Source organism: Diadema antillarum, unplaced genomic scaffold, assembly GCF_040938485.1.
Source record: "Diadema antillarum isolate AM-2024a unplaced genomic scaffold, OU_Dant_1.0 scf00000114, whole genome shotgun sequence".
In the NCBI taxonomy this organism is placed as follows: Eukaryota; Metazoa; Echinodermata; class Echinoidea; order Diadematoida; family Diadematidae; genus Diadema; species Diadema antillarum.
In genome coordinates, this window is record NW_027271003.1 from 4,527,915 (window position 1) to 4,549,862 (window position 21,948).

A 21,948-nucleotide genomic window follows, 5' to 3' on the forward strand; every position below is an offset into this window, starting at 1 on the left:
GAGACTCTCAGCTGACCCCCTTCAGATTCTGAGTCGTTAACACTCAATGATTTGTGTTGATTCACAGATCCTCTTGAACATCGGTGGTACATTGAAGCATTGCGCTCTACGAGCAAATTAATGTCAGTGGTATCTCGAGCTTCTCCTATTTCGTTTCGAGCTTTGCAACTCACTTCTATCGTTCTTTCTGTCTCCCAGTCACTATTTGCAAAAGTGAGCGTCATATTTTCAGAATTTGAGTTACAACCCGACATGCCTTGGTAAGAATCGCAGGACCATGAGTAATACAGCACTGGTGGAAACGAATGCGCAATGCAACGGAATGTTCGCTCAGAAACAAATGGCAAGATGATTGTTTCATTGCTTGGTGTAATCTCTACCGAAGGAGAGTGAAGAATTTCAAAAGGGCCAATACTGCAATGGACATTTTGATCTGCAAACGCGGGACTTTTAGCTACGCAACAAATCATTTTCTTGTGAAGACGTCGATCAGTGATGACGTCGCTGATGATTGCCTGAGTCTCTTGAAGCGATGTCGATGTCGTTTCAGCCTGCAAGCCGAGAGTTTCGTTTGGACAAAGAAACCAATTAATTCTGACTGGTGGGTTGGCCCTTGAGGCTTCACATCGGATAGAAATTGTCTCATATTCTCGTCGAACTGTCTTGCTTGGTCCATCACATTCCAGCTCATGTGGTTTCAGAAAGTACAGAACTTTGAGTTCAGCGAGGTGGGATGTGAACGATCCATGGGCATAAGGAACAGAGATAACACACTTGTAGTACTTATTAGAATGTCGTGTAGCTTTGAGAAGATAAAGCTGAGATGTGTATACCAATGTTGTCACGTTATAAGAGGAAGTAATAGTAATAAAGTTGTCTTGATTACTGTGGTAGAAAGTAAATCCATTTGACCAGAATGACTGGATCGTTTCTGAGGGTTGACTGAGTCTTACGGAGCACTGAAATGATACCTGGTCATCTTCTTTAGCTGTGATCGACTTCGGATGCCCGATGAACTCGACAATCGATGTAGGTCGTACTTGATGGCATAACATGCACAAAATGACGACTGTCAGCAGATCCATTTTCACAACCCCCGATTTTATATAGTAGAATGGTGTTTTACAGTATTGCAATGTGTAAATCACTCATTGCGAATGGCTGAATTAATTCGGTAACGGCTTTATCAGTACTTTCTTCCGGGTTGCCGTTATCAGATCAGTACTGAATCCTGCGAGGACCTATTGTCCTTTCTTTTTCACCTCTTCTCCTTTTACTTCATGTCATGAAACATGTAATCTCATAATTCTACACTGACAAGGAATTGATATATTACTGTTTCTCTCATGCGAATATTTGCAACGCCTTGAAACCAAAAGCAAGCGTAGCTGTTCTTTGTTCTTCAAGTAAACCTAACTTATCCTCTCAAAAGCGTCGAAAGGTATCGAAAGCTACATAATTATACAAACTGTCAACGAAGATATTTATCATAAATTTTATCGAAGTGTAGCACGTCAGCATTTTGTTTTCAGTTACTCAGCTCGACAGAATTAGTTAAGATGTTTCCAGGACTATATCATAACGCTACACGCACCGAGTTAGAAATTAATCTTCGAATAATCTTCGCAGCGTTGTTTTTTTTTTCTTAACAATTTTCATTGCACTGTATTGATTGTAAAAAAAAAAAGCACCCACACATTTGTTTATCAAAGTTATAAAAGTAATTTGGTTCATTCTTCCTGTTTTTATTTGTGCACTTATTTCATCTTTCTCAGACCTAAATGATGAAATCATGAAAGTTATTCTTCTTATTGTAAATTCGCTGTGTATGATGATTCCCTCACAGCCTCTCCTAGTCGTTTCATTCCCTGGAACAAGAATAAAACGAGAAATATATTGTAACTAAACCTTTAATACTTAGAATACGTAAACATGGATTACAACATAATCTGCGGTTGAGACTTTTGAGTACTGGCTTCATCCCAAAAGAAAAAAAAATCACATAAAGAATGTTGTGCGTCATAGTAGACTTTGATGTTCATAGCTACCTTTATAGATCAGTGATATATATATATATATATATATATATATATATATATACATGTATATAATATATGTTACGTTGCTGACGCCTTTTTTCATTCAATTTAAAACACAGAACAGTCAAGGGGGGGGGGGGATATGAATCAACTAAATTGAAAGGAATACCAGATCATATCTAATTTATATCCAAAGCGTTGGACCGGAAAACAAAATGTTGCCAGTTACATAAGGAAAACTTCATACCAGAGTTTTGCTTATTAGGCTTTTGCAAGACATTATCAATATGTACATAAACAGAAATTACAGACTGTCAAATCTGTACTAAATAAAAGTAGCGGTAACTACACTTTAAGTGTGTAACAACATCAATTTGTCCATCAAGGTCTGCAGGGTCTGCAGTAGCAATATCTGGATAAAGAAATAAGGAATACTTGCCATTTAGCTTCTAAATGGGAAATACAACCTTAAAGTGGCATGAAATGATATGGAAGAATTCGTCACCTCAGCTAGATCGCTCTCCGAAGCTCTTGAATAGGAAACCCGTATGAAGGAAGAGGACTTTGATTGGTCTATGTGGAAGATGTTTCCAGGAGTTAACAGCACGCCCTTTGATAGGACAGCTTCAGATAGAAACTTCTCCGTATCTTTGATAGTAGGCAGTTCAATCCACATGAACATCCCACATCGAGGTGCGGACCACTTTGCAAGGCCTACAAAAACAATTAGACGGGAGAGACACGATACAGGCTGGGATATTGCTTGGAGAAAGTAGAGGGTGTACGATTATTTGGAATAACAAACTCAAACAATGTTTGACCATCACAATTTCATAGATGCACTTTCAAAGAAAGCATAAAAGTACAAACCAACTTAATGCTCTCTCTTAAATAAAAACACCCACGAAATTAAATAGATAGGGTCGCATTTTAGATTGATTTTTATGGTATAGTAGGTTCTATTCAGTAATCATCATACGATATACGCATGGTTGACGTTTACATCGTATTCTCTATTCGATGGTTATAACTAAATCTCGATATAACGAGAGAAAAATGCTGATCTTGAGGACTTCGTTATGAAGGAGTGCGCTGTAATTTAAACAGCATGTGTCTTGATCACCATATTTAAAGGAAATGAAGCTTTTGCATGACTTTATGATCACCATTAACTCCGTTCATTATTGGAGAGTTTACACCTCTCAATTCATTTACCTGTAAAAATACTGGATCTCTTGTAATCAAAGGTTACTCCAGTAAGTGCGTATAATTATGTTTATATGAATATGCACAGTGTATATATATATATACGTTTTCTCCATAATTACTATGCACTTTAAAAAAAGGTACTGGCTCTCATTGTCGTTTAAATGTGGTATTTGAAAATGGACTACGCGAGTCAAGGATCTCCCACCCGCCCTTAAAGCTACGAGAAGTTCCCTCGCGAAAATCGCGTACAACATGAGGAAGGAAAGAAATGTTTCCACCAAAATATCAGTGGCTGGTACCAGAGTGCTGCTCTACTGGAAGGAAAGAGGCACAGCAGTGTGGAACCAACACAAAGATTAAATCTTCATTCCAATCTTCGGCTAAGTCATCTACTGCGTTCGTTAGTTTTCTGCTTTTTTCCCTCTAAACATCTCCATGTGACCCAAGGATTTATCAGCACAAAACTACAGCGTTTACGGTAAGCGACGAATCCCCTATCGCAAACTCTTAGCGCAACTTATCTGGTTAGTTCACCATTCCACATTTATTTTGAAGAAGTCCACATAAAATGTACGTGCCCTTCTAAACCTCATTTACTACACAACTGAGCTTTGATACTGATTTACATTGTTATCACTTTTACGAGAAGAATGAACTTGATCTGAAAGGTGCTGATGCAACCTGTGACTCTGTATTCAAACGCTGTGTATACCAAACTAGTCGATCTTGTTACGTACGAACACCGTCTACAGTACGTTTTCCAACCAGCTTGTTAACCAAATTTGATTTGTAATTCACAACTGGTTTGGACATGAACGGACGTCGTCCATAGTATGCTTCCCAGTAAAATCGTTTCACATTATCAAAGTCCATCTGAAATATGTAATTTTAACTGATTTTGACACGAACGAACGTCGTCCTTAATAGGTCTCGCAGGTAATTCGTATTTCACACCTTAATCATACTCAGTTCGAAATACGTAGCCACACCATTACAATCAGTTTGCAACAATACTTGAGCAGTGTGTTTTGTGCTGTAGCCCACTGTTGTCTTATTACCAAGGCAGTCGTTGTAATCGGATAATTGTCATTTATTTTACCCTTATCAAATTATGTTCAACGACTCGCCTAATGCTGTGAAATAATGTAATATTTGTTTTTTCTACACAATTTCACGGATTGTGCATTGGTATGTACGTAAATGGCTTGACATGAATCTTGTTGCATTCAACTGCAGGTTATATTAAACCCAATATGAATGATTTTAATACATTACCTCCAACTTTATTGCTGTTGTTGTTTTTTTTTCTCCAACAGCAACCAAAAAGTAATGACATTGGGTACATTGTACCAGTAATATGTAATTCAGAATCTGTATCATAATGATACTTTTTTTCCTTGTTTACAATAGAAAAGGGTTGACAAGAGGAAAAAAGAAAATGTCACCTCTGCTCGTCATTCTGTTCACATGTATAGGAGGGAGGGGTGACCACAAATTGTCTCTATTGGAATCGGTTAAAGAAATGTATAATTCCGTTCTCTTGTTAATGGTATTCCTGCTTCTGTTCTCAGAGGTTGAGACAGTTGCGTTTACCTTGTTTGATATAGTAAGTTTTGATCTATGCACATTATGTTCAACGTCATTTATTCCTTCTGTTTTTTATAGAAGGTATATCTATGTTGAAATGCCAAACGCAAGCTCCACAAAGATTTTTAATTTCTTTTATATGTGTGCCAAGCGTGCACTTTTAAATGCCTATGATAATAGCACAAAATGTATCGACACAATTCTTATTTGTGACCACATGAACTTGTCCCTTCTTTTTCTGGTATGCAGATACTCCAGTAGCCAAATTCACACCCCCTGTCATTATTCCACACCCAGTGAACACAAGCTGTTAACATGTTTCAAGTGTTTCTTATTTTCTGGTTGTAACCGTACAACCGACATTTTTGCTGTCAATGTCTGTACGTACGTAGCTACTCAAATGTGTCACATTTCTTCAAAGGGGAAAATAGTCATTCCAGTGTCTCTCCCTGCTTTTTATACAGTTTTCTTGCTGCTTGTACTGACAAACACAGGTATTTTTCTTTGTAAATCATCCCGTGAAATCCCTACCTCAAGACAAAAATTGTACTCGCACTTCAAGCTTGGTTTACGCATAATGCTTGCTCATGTTTTGTTTATAGACATTCCTTTGCCAGCTACTCAAGCATCTTATATAACTCAGACAGGTAAATGTCGTCTTCTCCCTAAACAGCAAGCAGCAAACAAGTTCAAAAGCAGAGTTTTGTGTCAACAAGTTTATGTAATACCCACTGTTCTGAAACTGTTTCACAATGGCTGAGTCAAATAGTGTGAATGATATGAATAATGGAATCGTTGTTATGTCTGCTTATGCACAAGACAAAGAGGATGTACCCGTACATGCCACAAATAGCGAAGAGGGTAAGAACCCTGATATAATTAGTTTTTTGAACTCACAAGCTCACGAACTGATACTTGATTCTGATGTAAACGACACCAGTCGTCAAACACCACCTACAGAATACCACATTGAAGACGACATAATTTCATTATCTCATTCTAATCCAAACCAATTTTTTATTTCGCACTTTAACATAAGGAGTATAAACAAAAACTTTGATCAATTCAATATGTTCGTGAATCAACTTAAATTTGATAGTCAGGTTATCGGAATCAGTGAAACCTGGTTAAATGAAACATCACCTTCTTCGCTATTTACCATTGATGGCTTCACACTTTTGACAAAAAACAGGGCAGGTAAAAAAGGCGGCGGAGTTGGGCTTTACGTCACTCAGAATTTGAATTATGAACTCTTAGACGAATTCAGTTTAATGTCTGAAGTTATTGAGAGTATTTTCATTGAAATTAGGGTTCCAAATAGAAAAAGTATTGTTGTCGGTGAAATATACAGACCTCCAAATACAAGCCCCACTGAATTTATTGAATCTTTATCCGTACTTTTAGCTGCTAAATATTTGGAGAATAAAAGTTGTTTCATCATGGGTGACTTCAATTTCAACCTTTTAGACTGTCATACCAACTCCGCATGCCAAGATTTCCTCAATGTGATGTTAGCCGAGTCCTTTTCACCTCTTATAAAGAAGCCCACTCGAATTTCAGATGTCACAGCAACTCTAATTGACAACATCTTTGTTAATAGTTCTCTTTCCAATATTACGTTTGGTGTAATAGTGTCTGATGTATCCGATCATTTTCCGATTTTCGCTGTTCTGCCCAATGTTAGCATAAGTAATGCCTCTTTTTATTCGCCCAATTCTGGTTTTCGAGAAATGTCAGAAACTAATCTTAATAGACTTAGGGAGAGACTAGGATCCGTTAATTGGTCAATTGTTAATAACCAAAGTGATGCAAATTTAGCTTTTGAACACTTTTCACAAATATTATCATCCGCATTCAATTCCATTATACCCGTTAAGCCATTTACTCGTTTAAACCGTAAAAAGGTTCCAAAGAAACCATGGATTACGAAATCTCTCCTGAGGTCTATTAACCGTAAAAATGCTCTTTTCTACAAATACCGAAGTGATCCTAACAGTCGAACTCGGTCTCGGTATGTGCATTATCGCAACGTTTTACATCATCCATACGTTTAGCCAAACGAATGCATTTTTCAAAGCAATTTATCAAGCATAAAAATGACATCAAGAGTACGTGGAAGGTGATAAATGAAGCGCTGAACACTAAAAATAACATCGAACCACCTAGGCATATTATTAATAATGATAAGTACATTGAAGATGAAGCTGATGTGGCAGAAGTATTCAATGAATACTTTGTAAGCATAGGACCTAATCTTGCCAGCAGTATTCCGCATTCAAATACTGATTTTTATTACTTTCTAAAAGACCAGAATCAGCAGTCTCTTTTTTTTTGAACCTGTCATTGAAGAAGAAATCAAAGATATCGTGCAAAACTTGAACACTAAGAAAAGCTCTGGATGTGATGGAATCACCAATTTTCTCCTTAAAAACATCATTAATGAAATAGTTATACCATTAACACACATTTTTAATTTATCGTTATCTACTGGCATAGTTCCACAAAAAATGAAAATAGCTAAAGTAGTACCAATTTTTAAAAAAGGACAAAAAGAATCTGTGACAAATTATCGCCCTATATCTTTGTTAACTTCATTTTCAAAACTTCTTGAAAGGTTGGTAGATACGCGCACACACAAATTTCTCGAAAAGTGTGAAGTTTTTTGTAACTCCCAGTTTGGTTTTAGGAAAAACCACAGTACGACCCATGCCTTACTCACTTTTATCCATAAAGTTGCTCATGCTATAGATGATGTCTCCCACACTATTGGAGTTTTTCTTGATTTTTCGAAGGCCTTCGACACAATTGACCACGATATTTTGATTTACAAGCTACGACATTATGGTATACGTGGGAAGGCTTTGGACTGGTTTCGAGATTATTTATCAAACAGAAAACAATTTGTGAGTATAAATGGCCGTGATTCTCAGTTAAAGTTAATTTCATGTGGTGTTCCACAGGGCTCCTTACTAGGCCCACTATTGTTCATTTTGTACATTAACGATCTTCCTAGTTCCTCGCCAATTCTTTCCTTTATATGTTTTGCTGACGACTCCAATCTGTTTTTTACACACAGAGATCCTTATACTCTTGTTAACACAGTGAATAAAGAACTTAAATCTGTGCAATCTTGGATATACGCCAACAAATTGTCACTTAATATTGATAAAACTCATTGTATGCTTTTTAGCAATAGTCTTAAAACCCTTCCTTTTCATATTAAGTTTAATGAAACTGAATTAAATCAAGTCAGTAGTATAAAATTTTTAGGGCTTTTTATTGATAGTGATTTATCTTGGAAATCCCACGTTAGTTATTTAAGTAATATTCTTTCTAAAAATACGGGTGTTCTTAATAAACTTAAGAGTGTTTTTCCAAGTCAAATTCTGCTTAATCTTTATTCTACTTTGATTACTCCGTACCTTAATTATGGTATTCTTGTGTGGGGGAATGCAACTAGAAATCTTCTTGATATACTGTTCCGTATTCAAAAACGTGCCATCAGAAATATCAACCATGTCGGATATTTGTCCCACACGAATGATTTATTTTTGAAAATAAAATACTGAAAATATCAGATCTGTTCAGTTACAACGTCGGCATATTTATGTACAAATTTTCTGCCAACGAGTTACCGGATGTTTTTATTAGCATGTTCAGAAAAAACTATTTGATTCATAATTATCCTACCCGCCAAAGTGACGCATTTCACCTTCCACGTACTCGAACAATTTTCGCTAAAAAAACGAGAATGTATACGGGCCCTAGATAGTGGAATGACCTCTCCCCCGAAATAACAAGCTGCTCGTCTTTATATTCCTTTAAACGTAAATTAAAAGAGTTTTTATTGAGTGCATATTTTGCAGACACTGAACAGTCGTAATGTCTTATGTAATACTGTGGTATGTTATTGTTCAATCAAACATTTTGTCAACACGTTACAGATTCCATTTAGGGTCTTGCCATCGGGCTCTCTGAATTCATCATTAGCAATTCCACACTCTACTTCGTTTCCCTCTCTTCCTCTTTCCCTCTGCCCCTCTCTAACCTTCTATGCAGAGCTTGACGGCAGGCACCAAATGGCTTAATAGTTGTACATGTTACTTTTTGTGTCTTACTGATCATATCCTGGTGAAAGTTTTAATGCAACAATAGTTTATAGTATATACACCAAAGTAGGCTGTATAATAATGATGGCTCGGTCACAGTAAGTTCATATTAATGTATAGTTTGTTTGTTTTTCTTCTACTTCTTTTTCTTCTTCTTTTTTATTACATACAATTTGGCAACCTTACATCATCATTCTGGTCTTCTATCCGTTCTCCGTTTCTTTTTCACAAACACTGATTACTCGGGGCTTACAGCCAAACAAGCTAGCTTTCATGTAGGTCCCGTCATACTTCTCTTTGATCAACCCCATTTCGATTTCGATTTTGACCAGTTATCATTACATGTAATTACTGTGTTATCACCATGTATATTGTTTGTTTTCTGCACATTGTTCACAAGGTAAAAGAACTTGTCTGGTTTCTGTTGTAATGTTCATAAATGAGAAGTATGAAAATAAAATGAATTGAATTGAATTGAATTGAAAGTATATGTAGGGCTTTGGCCCTACTGGTAATCAGCATTCAAGAACTGAACACACGCATATTATATATATATATATATATATATATATATATATATATATATATATAGGGCCTAACAACACACACACACACACACACACACACACACACACATTCAAATCACGATATGACATGACAAACCTGTAAGGTGATCGGCAGCTGCTCTTGCCAAAGCATCTCTTTGTCGTAAGTAGAACTCCTTGATTTCATCTGCTCTTTCAAGAAATCCGTCCAAGCCCCACTGACGGAACATGTGATGCATTACCATCTGGAATGAAACAGGAATTTACGCGCCTTCACTTTCTCCTTTATGTTATCATTCACAAGATTTCACGTTGTAACATATTAGAAAATCATCTTTATCACAACTGGTTGAAAATAACGTAGGACTAAGGTCTTGTTTGCAACCACTCAATGACAGGAGCGAATTTATATTTCGATTAACCTAACCATACTAGCCCCTACAGCTCTGACTGAGAAAAGATTCTGGAACCTTTTTAACTAGCTGGTAATTGAGATTTGATCATCTTATTACCATTGACAGGCAGATATCACAGAAGAATCCCCACATTCACAAGAAGACTTACCTCAAAATAAATGGAATGTATTTTTTTTTTAAAAACTAGTCAGTACTTTGCTTGTTCTTCTCTCCATATGCTGCAAATCAGTATAATCATAAGAGGACCAATACCTGCGACAGAAGATTGGCGTGCTGTACATTGGCCTGTATGTCGTAGTTAAGGCGGGAAACAAGAGCGTGGGGACCAGACAGCCAACCTAGCCGAAAACTATACAAAAATATGAAGTAAAGAAAATCGCGCTTTTATATTCATTTATTTTCCCTAGACTCGTCATTTGACCAGAAAATATATATAACTCTTTCTCATCAAGAAACGAAATCCAAGTCATAAAAATTCCACGCATATTTGACCAATAGAACAAGGATATTTTCAAGCGTATTTGCACATTTTTCCAGCACAATATTAAGGAAGAGAGACTTGAACTAACCCTGCTCCTATGATTTTGGAGAATGAATCTAATCTGATCACTCTTCCATCACTGTCCATGGAGAGAAACGAAGGCAGACGAGGCTGGAATTTAAGGAAAATATACAAATCATAAGACGCATTTTTATTCTCAATCTGGTATTGAAACTGACAACTGAATAAAGTAATTGATACGATTACAAGTTGTTTTCTTCTAGTACATACATGGCAGTGGTGTGTGGCTGTACAACAAAAGTTAAAGGCAATGAAAACAGATGAAATTCCTAACACTACATTTGTCATATTTTCTCCAGTCATGAAGCTAATGATTACAAGTTTATGTAAAGTACTTAAGATAAAAAAAAAATGAAAGAGGTTTTTTTTTTCATGTTATCAAGGAATGTGTTTAACAACACTTTTATGAAGTCTTGAATATAAGAATACTCTTTTAATAATAACACCGTTACAAAAAAAAAAAAAAAATGTTGTTATCTGCATGCCAGGCTAAAAACATCTCTATATTCATATATCTTTGGTGACAGAACTGTACTTAAGTTCAGGATAGCCCATGTGATTCGGATTATGGGGTTTTTCATTTGCTCAAAGTATATGACATTCCTTGCATGTCTTCATATATCTATGTATACATATATATATATATATATATATATATATATGTATATATATATATATATATATATATGTATGTATATGTATAACAGAGGCTGGAAATGGCTCAACGTCGATATGCCCGCTTTGTCGTAGGAGACTATCACAGGACAAGTAGCATGACAATGATGTTGCACCAACTCCAGTGGCCATCTCTTCAAGAACGCCGAGCTCAGCTCAAGATGATGGTGATGTATCGCATCCTCAACCGACTCACAGACATCCCTCATACCAACCTACTTCCGGTAACAACATCAAACCGTGGACACTCTCAACAGCTTCAAGTACCCTTAGCAAGAACCCTACTCTACCAGAAATCATTCTTTCCTGACTCCATAAGGCTTTGGAACTCTCTGCCAGAGACCCTCATCAAATGTGTGTACCTCTACTGAAAGTTTCAGGCAGGAGGTGCAGAAACTCCAGCTCCGATAGAAGGGGAATGCTTTTTTTAGCTGCACTTAGTTATCATGTAGTTATTTTATATAATGGCACTGTACATACACCGCACCAGACCCGCCAAACAGTGCGAAAATACACCAGATGGTGGACTGCACTTACTCGGAAGAAGAAGAAGAAGAACATATAATTATGTATTATTTGATTTGATTTGATTTTTTTCTGCTGAATTCCGTTCATCAGATATGATTTTGTACAAGTGATTATAACAAACAGTATATCAACACATATTTTTAGTACGAAATAAGACAAATGCGAACAGCTTAGGTAGGGAACTTAAACAGAAGGGTCTCCAAAATAAGCCGGGGATTGACGGTATGGAGACTTAGCTACTCTGGATAGAATAAGGGATAGAGAGAGGGGGCAGGGTAAGCGGGGGGGGGGGGGGGGGGGGGGGGAAGAGAATAGTACAGTATATATGAACCACTCCAACTACTTTACAACTACTTTACAGTAATGATGATAAATGCGTCTGCTATTAAATTTAACACGTTCAGTTGCCTTTGCCGTAGTAATTAATCGAATATACACTATGTAAAATCTAATGGTAATAAGTGGATACAAAACATTCTTACATGTGGTTATCTGACATGAAATAACAAATATATCGCGGTTAAGTGTGCACAGTATTGGTAAGACACATGATAACATACATACATACATGCTCATATACATACACTAGTACCTATCCTGTGCATACACATACATACCAATATTCATAATATATTCATGGATAGATAGATAAATCAATATAGTTATGCACACATAAATGTATCATGTATCACATACATATTCATATATATTTGATTATAATCATAACAATAAAGAAATCAAAAATATTATCCTGAGGAATACTGCTTAAGGGGGTGAAGTTTTACAGCATTCTTAAATGAATACAAAGTGTCATGTTTTTAATTTCGGAGGGAAGGGAATTCCAAGTGTCATTGCCGGAGTCTCTGATAGAATGATGCGCGAGTGCAGTTTTGGGATTAAATGTAAATTTGTGGATTGTCTGGTAGGATAAGAGTGAATCTCTGAATTTGACAGAAATATTCTGTTAAATATTGGGGGCAAAAGGTTTGATTTGAGGCGAAACATAAATACAGCTTTTTGGAGAAAATTTATATCATTTATCTTAAGGGATTTAAGCTGGAAAAAACAATGGGTGAGTGTGATCTCCACAGCGTGCTCGACTGCACACACAGATTAGTTTATATCGATTATATATATACATATATATTATATATATATATATATATATATAAATCAGTACTGTTAATATCAATGTGAAAAATTCACAAGCAATTTTATCCCTAACGAAGGGGAAGGCCCCCGAAAATTTTGATTTTGAATAAAAACCAAGGCAATTGGTATTTAATGCATTCCTCTAGTGTGACATAATGGTTTCTGTTTCTAGTACTGCCAATACGAGGAGCGAATGCAATAATATATACATTTCTGTCATTCATTTCATTTTCAGTAACATGTGAGGTAAAAAAAAATAATAATATGTTTACCTGGTCAAACTGCAGGAAGTAGTATGGGTCATCTTCCAAGATGATGAAATCATATCGTTGTGCCAAGGCATATATCTTGAGGCGTTTCTCTAAGGACACTGTTTCCCCAGATGGGTTATGTCCGTTTGGCACGATATAGAAGAGCTTCGGTCTCTTCGACCTTCATGGTGTCAAGGAAATGTACCAATGTGAGTGCAGAGATGCCTTCGATCATTTTAGAAATCAGCATCAAGTTCCGTTCAGGGGTTTTCAATTGTAGAAATTCTCTTTTTTTAATAATAGTTGTTGCAGTTTAAGCAACAGAGAAAACTCCTTCGGAAAAGCAGGTGGCTAATAGATTTATGAACTCATAGTCGTCCGCCATTTTTTTTTTCTGTTTTTTCGTGGTTTTTCCTTGGTTTGTACCCGTCAAAGAATGAATTATAAAAAAGACTTGTCACCCAAACATATATATCATGAAAGGTTTATATGCAAAAAAAGATGTATCCACTTTTATCCATTTGAGATATTTAAGTTTAAAATTGGTAGAGGAAAAAAAAATCAAAACTTCAACGATAATTCTGATAATGCCCTAAGAAACATTTTGTGTTATGTTAAGAATGCGATATCATTGACAGATTTTATTTCTTGTCCTATTTGCTGTTTGATGATTAAAGGGGATGGCTAGTAACTGATCAGTGGGAATCAGTGGGAATGCTGGAGGATGATTGTTCCAATCCTTGTGGGATTCATTTCAGAGTACATTATATATCTATTGTTGTGTGAAAATTATTTGCTTCAGAATGGTCTCATATTCAAGTAATGTGCAGTTTAATGTTTCCAGGTTAGCGTGCCTGGTCAGTGACGGGGCATTAATCTGCACATTACTTGAATATGAGACCGTTCTGAAGCAAATAATTTTCACACAACAGTAGATATGTTATGTACTCCTAAATAAATTCCACAAGAATTAAGACAATCATCCCTCATCATTCCCACTGATTCCCTCTGATCGGTTACTAGCCATCCCCTTTAACTTCTTTCAAACAATTAGGAAATTGTGTTTACATGTTTTATTTTAAATTTTGTATTCATAAATTAAGTTATACAATCTTAATTGCTATATGATAGACACGCAGGAAAACATGCATTTCGATTATCGATTATTCAAATTACCAGTTTTCTTTATCGTCCGGGTTCCACTGAGAAAGCACCTCTTCAAGATGTGTGATACTGGGCCCATCCTCTTCCATTTTTATTCCAATGGGGTCACCTTGTATCAACCGTAACTGTAATAATAAAGCATCTTTACTTTATTGCCTGTTTTGATGAATATACGGTCTTAATAACTTGAACTGTTGTTACTTGTAAATCATGTTTCAGACCGATATTGTATAAGATGAATATGAAGAGTGAATTCACAATGTTTCTGCTGATGTCATTGATACCAAAATATATAGGCCTACCTAAAGAATCATTTCCTCAGTCCTACTATGTTAATATTACAGTATGTGCGCATGTGTGTGTTTTTGTGTGAGTGTGTTTCTTATGAATGAAGATGAAAGCTTTATTTCATTTTCTTCTTTTGAAATTAACTCACACACTTTTGCAGTGTAATTCGCTTTGATTTTGGGGTTATCATACATTGTAGAATTAATGCAGAGACATATGTCTCATGTATATAATATCAATGCAAAAAAAAATAACGGTGATACATCTAAATAGTGTGATGAGCAATCCATTAAATGCTGGTTATTAGTGATTAAGTAGTTAATGCAGGAACTATTATCTTAACGTCATAAAACACGTTATTTAATTCTACTCAACCTTGGTGTGCGCAGAGTGTGAAACCGTGTTTTTGATAACTGACATTCCAATGTCTCCTAAAAACCCTGTTTTTGGTCTAAATATGTAGTTCGCCCATCATATTCTAAATATTTAATCAGTGTATATACCTATCAGTCCCTTATGAAGTAAAAAAAGATTGGAAAGGCAGTAGTGGTTGTATACCTTGAAATAACATACAGAAACAAGCGCATCAAGGGCCACATATTGTCTATACAAAATGCGGCAGATCATTGCAAGTGTGAGGTGAAAGTTAATTATGTATGTTTTCATTTTAAAGAAACCCATTAAACTACACAGCACGCATTAATGATGTTTGAAGAACACCACTCCCATCTACTGCCAAGCAAATCATAAAGTCTCTTCAATCATCAACATGCACAGGTCGATGTAAGTTATTATTATCCCCAGTAAAAGTGACGGTGGATGGGATATTTATGTTGCAACCCGCAGCATGTGCTTAGTTGGATTGTTGGCAGTGTGAGAAATCAGAAAACGAAGGTTTTATTACAGTTACAACAATAGAAGTGTTGGTGAGTTCGTGAACAATAGGCCTAAACATTAATGGAATCATTCGTTTTGTTCACATAAGATGTGCAATGACGTTTTATGAGTGTCTTTCTTTCATATTTGTGTCTTTGTATACTTTAATGACTACCCACCGATTCGAGAAATGTTGGATAAGTTCGCTCTTGAATTAGACATCGTTGACCTTTGTTGAGAAGCAAATTTGCAGTCTGTTAAAGGAAATGCGAAATGTGTAATCATTAGCTTTGAGGGGAAGTGTTCGATTCAATTTGGCTTGTTTCACATAGCGCAACAACAACAAAAACAATAAATACTTCAATCATTTCAATACCCCAAAAAGCAAATGAATAAACAACAACAGATTATGTTATTTAAAATAATTGACCGAATTACACAGCCCGAGCTTGTATGAATTGAATGAGTCATAACGTACAGTCTCTGAGGCATTTGCAATTCGTTGATATAAGAAATGTAATATTGTCAATGTTACCATAATTACCATGGAGTTACCAAAATCTATAATGCGTAATTCTTGTGACAGTGTACTGCACAAATATTTCATTGCCAAAGATTTCAAACTTGGGTCCACGTAGAGAGAGGACCTAGAGATGAAATTCCTTTATATTTTGTTTTATAATAATTTCATTCTTTAATTTGAAATTAAAGACAAGAGAAGGAAGAAGAGGGAGGAATCTTCAAATCAGCCTGTATTGACTTGAGTAAGTGACAAACCTGACATTATTTTTGTCAGTAAATTCATCCTTAGTTCATTTTTTCGCATGTACATGTAATAGGTTTCCTTTCGTCGCGTCTTCTGTTTTGAATTATCGTTAAATGCAACGTTGCTAGTTCAGATAGCCCCTTTTGCACAGTGAACTTCTTGAAGTCTTCTGAGTTTCGTTCTTTTGCACTTTTCTGAAACTTTTATCAAATATCTTAACCACGTTGATTGAGACTCCATTTCTACACGTGACATTGCGTATAAGGCCTTAAAACTGAAGTGTTTTTTTTTTTTTTGGTCAAAAAAGAAGAGTAGTTATTTGCTTTCGAAATGGTCCATATGCGAGGTTGTTTTATTTTGCTTTATCTCCAATGATGTTTAGGTTGATTTAACATTTGAAAGGTACCGGTCAACAGACAGCAAGGTCAGGACGCACCGAATACAGGCCATGGGAGGCACCAATGTTGACAATCACTTGAAGTGCTCTGTCTTGATCTGAGCTTGCCGTGGTTGGTGGTTTGTGCAATCTAATGGTCAGTTCCTCCAACCACTCTCGGAACGGTTTAACCCTGGAGAAAAACGAACAACAACAACAACAACAACACTTGTCCCACTGATGGAGTGTAGTGTACAGAGGATATAATAGCTGTTTGTAGCAGCTTTCTTCTGAATGTTCCCCTACTATGCGTAACTCTAAAGATAACGATAAAAGAAAGAACAAAACATTGTGGCTGTAGTTAATTTACCATTCACGAAGTAGTGCTAATTGCATACACTGTAGCTCTCTGCAGTGCCGTTGGAAGGTTGATTTTTTTTTTAATTATGCACTGGCCCATAAACTTACAGGCACTACAGTTCAGGAAATGTCAATTCCATTGGAAAATATTAAAAATTGTAGGCAGATTAAAACAGAATGCATATTTACATTATGGCGCTTAATGTATCAGTATTGTACTTGCACTTTGGTTTGCATAACACTATTGTGTAACCATGTGGTAACACAAACCTGTATGTTGCAAGTCATTAAAACACGAACAGCAACAACAGTAACAGTTCCGAATAATCACAAAAAAAAACACATTCATAAGCGCTACTGAAGCTGGTTTAACATTCAGTCTCCATCATCTTAAAGAGGCTCTTGAGTGCGGTGTCCCAGCTTGTATCGACTAAAGCAGGGAGGTGGCTATCGGGTGTCTACTCCACGTGAAAAAAAAAACTGAATACATGGATACACAACAAAATCGGATGAGAAAAATGTTGAAGTTACAACTACACAAACAAGATTTCAAAAGAAATGTGAAAACCGAATTCCCTACCCATCACTCTTTCCATAATTTTGGGCGATGTCCATATCTTCACTTGAGAGTTCAACAGTTGAGCCATCTCTGTAAGAAAAAAAAGAGAGGAAAATCGGACACAAAATATTCGGAAAAATAAAAGTAGTTACCGGATATTACAAACTTGCCTTCTTCTTCTATCCTTGGCTTAAGAAAATGATTAGAGTGCAGTTTATGGACTCTGACAATATAGCTGAGACCTATAATGACAACTATACTTGAAATCAAAGCCTCAGTCATTTGGACCAGCTGGACCAATTGGAACCTCGTTTGTCCCCATTGGACTTCAACTGGACTTCAGATGGTCTGAATATACCAATTGAAGCCCCATTAAAATCCAATTGGACCAATTAAAGCCCCATTGGAAGTCCAGTTGGACATGATGACATGGTTGAATGCTCCATGGAAGTCCAGTTCGACCAATAAAAGTCCCATTGAAGCCCAATTGGTACCAATTGATTCACCTCGCAACAAACATAACAACTGGAATCTAAATTTGGACCCTATCATATCCATTGAAATCAGTGAGGACCAATTGAAACAAATTAAAACCAATCAAAACCAATTGAAACCAATTGAAATTTCAATGTGGATTCATCTGGATTTTCGTCACGAGCTACTGGAATTGGTAAGTTATCTTTTCACATAGAAAATCTGAAATATGTATCTAAACTACGACAGATTCTGGAGACTCGGTTTCACATTACGCGAGATAGGTTGTTTGTATTGGACCTTGTACCTTGAACTAGAGATTGATTCAAAGATAATTCATATCACTGAATGTACACACATCCTCACCACCAGACTATTGTCAATGGTATTATATCAATGGAAAAGTCGCAATAAACAAACCTGAGTTGGAACTTTGCACCCACGAGGTGAAAGAGGTTAGAATTTGGCAGGCCCGTCGAAAGATTAATAAGTGGGATCGCTGTCTCTCGGCCGATTACACCTTTCACGGGAATGCAAAACCAATCAAAGTAAGAAAATAAAGCCGGAGATAGTTGTGTATGATAAGCAGAAAATTATGATGAAAGGAATATCACGAATAGTATATGAGCACACCTCTTTGTAAGTGGCGGATGTTTTGAACTACAGACATAGGAGAGAGAACTCTTTTATATCTTATTGAAATATTCCACAACCAGATAATTATAAAAAATTTCAGGCTTGCCTTGTGCGGCTTGTATAATCAATCCCTAATTGTTGTCGTTACCACTTCGAGTGGACGACTATCAGAGAATTACACAAGCAAATCTATTTTGCAAATACGCATATGCTTGTCTTGAAGAATTAAATGATAAAAAGTGCTTTATTCTCTTTCGTATGTTTGCTTGTATTTTGCGTATTTGAGTATCTGAGGTTGATGTGTAGGTTATTTTATTGTTTGTATTTTGTTTTGCTGTTCGTGACAATTTTATCTGTACGTAATGTGAGCAGAGCCCTTCGGCAGAACAGTTAACCAACTGAATGGCCTGCTCTGCTAAAAAAATACCGAAATAAAATGAATAGATAAAATATATATAACAATGGAGTGTCCTCATCAACAGCCAGAGAGTGGGTTGACACAAGCAAAATAATTTTGAATAGGCTTAAGTGCTTGTAATCAATGTTTAATTAAACTGATGTTTTCATTGCAACTGATTGACAAATTGCCCTAAATCGACGTAAATGAGAACTGAATTGATCAGTGATTTAGTAGTAGCCATGCCCTACATCGACGTAAATAAGCACTGAACGGATCAGTGTTGTAGTAGCAGCCATGGTTATCATGGCTACTACTAAAACACTGATCAATTCAGTGCTCATTTACGTCGATTTAGGGCAATTTGTCAATCAGTTGCAATGAAAACATCTTGACGGAAGATATACCATGAATTTGAAAGATCATGGTTTAGTTTCAATTCTTGTCTTCTGAAGTTGCTAATTCTCAATTACTAGTAGTGAAATGTCAATTCTTAAAGAAAAAAAAAACCCTGAAAACAGTGTTATTTACGTGTTTGAATGATCATAATACGAGGACTGAATCATTTTTGCACAAGACGTAAGACAGGAATGTAGACATGCAAACACGTAGGGCCTACACCTCAACCATTCAGCCATTCAGCCAAAAATACGCTGCCATTGGAGACAGGGTAGATTCTTATTTGACTGAATAATATGTATATAATATTTAGAAATATAAGGCAAGAGAATACGAGCGTGGCTAATGATTTCACTTACTGTACGAAAGAAGAGGAGACAAACGCTGCAGTGCCCCTGACTCGCTCAGAAAATTGCTGTAGTTCATTTTAATGGCAGCGCTGTAGCGAGGACTAAAATCACAAATTACAGATTATCCGAGAGGGTAATTGAGGTGTTACCAATCAGTTGTTGCTGATGTAGCGATCGGAACATTGCACAGAGAATACACGTTCAGAAGTGACCTCCCTTCAGTTACTTCACGACTAAACGATTCAATCTAAAGCAATAATTATCATAGCTGACACTTCTCACCCACTTACTGTTTGCTTTACGTTTTGATTGTTTGAGAAGTATAGGCCCTCATAAAACGCGTGGCTCCCGTTTCAGACAAGTCACTAGATTCAAAATGCAGCATATGTTACGCACAGTACGATGTATCATGTTTGCCAATATTAGACTTTGGTGATAACTTTGATGTTCTCCTGCTTTGAAACGATTACACTGTTATTCAGTTTAACAGTAAGGGAAAACGAACACGTCAACAGTGCGGTAGATCCTTCCTGTGCTTCCCCTCCTGGACTGCTGTTCAAACAAGTAACACGCAAACATCCGACTTCAACCCATTTGTAATATTCATACTGGGAAGAATATGAGGGGTCATTCCTAGTCTCTTTTTCAAACCCTTTGTCAGCTGTTTTTCTTTTCTTTTTTTTCCCACAAAATACACCCTTTGCGACGACGAAGTCGCCTCTTTTACCGAAGCCAAAGGACCATCCAGATCAACGTGCTACTTCGTCTGTCTCATTAGAGGGTCGTGATATTCTTGTACGCAAAATAGGATAGGTATATGAAGTGGAAGCCAGGTAAAAAAAAGTCCAACGGTCACACACCCGTGAGTCATACAGCCCACGACAGCTCACAAACTACACACCAAGTAACCCAGACAAATGAGCGTGGCAGTAAGCATAACAGGCTTGGTCTAGGCAAAGAAGACACACAAGTTCGAAAAAAATTAAGCCCGGTGATCCAAAATTGTCGAGCTCGTGGCCCTTTTTTTTCCCTAGTGTCGAGCTCGGGAGCTTTATTTGCCTAGTTTCTAGCTCGTGTTCCTACTATTATAATTGACTTAGCTCTCGTGGGCCTTGTTCACTAAGTGTCTATCTCACGGGCTGCATCACTCGTGAGCAGTATGATTCGTAGGCTTCATGACTCGTGGGGATTGAGCTCGTGACGTGCACCCAAATATGATATGCACATTCTGTGAAAATACTACTGTGTCGTTTGTCAAAAGTGTTTCGTCCACGTGATTCTGATCAGTATTCTGATCAGTATTTTGTGTTGGTGTGTGTATTAGGCTCGTTTGTTCAGTTGTACTCAAGTTCGTAGACTGTATGTTTGTTTGTTTGTGTGTGTGTGCGTGGATGTGTACATGTATGTGTGACGACTTCTTTTCTGCAAATGTTAGATATATTGAATTTTTATTTTGCAAAAGGATATGATGTTACTGGAAATGTTGTGTCTATTTCGTATTTGGTCCCACGTGTAGTCAATTGTTAAACATATTAGCAAGGAAAAAAATAGAAAAAACGATATATTTCGGATGCCAATTTCGCGTAGAAGTGACATCACAGTTGTACACACTGCTAGCAAGCTTATCTAGCAAGACCGAGCCGAACATGATTTGCTTGTACTAGTATTATATGCACTGTCTTTAAGTCGATGCTATCTAAAATTTATTGTCGATATCCCGTTCATATTTGCGGCAAATGAACGTCAGTTTTGACGTGGACACTTTCGAAGAGATATAATGAGTGAGGATAAAATGGAAAACAAAAATAATGATAAATGGTCATGAGGATGAAGCTGGTGCTTAATGGGGTGGTACAATATTGTTTTAAGTGAGGATTCAGCTTTAACTTTTTGCTAGATACCTAGAAACCACTTCATGAAATTTTAAAGAGAATACAATTCTAAGGGGTATTTAAAGTTCATCAGTTCATCATACTTGATGAAAATTGGTTATGAAATGGCTAAGACATCCTTTTATTACGATCGCTTTTTTAATATCTCAGCCATTTCAAAACCTATTTTGATCAAAAAAAGTTTGAATTCCTCCTAGAATTATGCCCTTTTGTATTTCTAAAGAGTTTCCTCATTATCTCAAAATCCATCCTAAACAAGTTGGAAACCTGAATCCCCATCTCAACCGATACTGTACCATCCCTTTAACGAAACCTCATCTCTTAATTGTGGGAGTTGT

General features: G+C 36.5%; 1 protein-coding gene across 1 annotated transcript; it reads right to left on the reverse strand.

Moving 5' to 3' along the window:
* Positions 1-1,697: 1,697 nt before the first annotated feature.
* LOC139719774 (kynurenine/alpha-aminoadipate aminotransferase, mitochondrial-like) lies at positions 1,698-20,254 on the reverse strand. Its single transcript, XM_071631158.1, has 12 exons — positions 19,728-20,254; positions 18,357-18,456; positions 17,484-17,552; positions 16,604-16,736; positions 15,581-15,655; positions 14,250-14,362; positions 13,095-13,254; positions 10,475-10,557; positions 10,158-10,254; positions 9,608-9,734; positions 2,545-2,753; positions 1,698-1,868 (listed from the first exon to the last, which is right to left on the reverse strand). The coding sequence occupies exons 1-12, from the start codon at positions 19,792-19,794 to the stop codon at positions 1,809-1,811; spliced, it is 1,293 nt and encodes a 430-aa protein (XP_071487259.1). The 5' UTR covers positions 19,795-20,254; the 3' UTR covers positions 1,698-1,808.
* Positions 20,255-21,948: the final 1,694 nt, after the last annotated feature.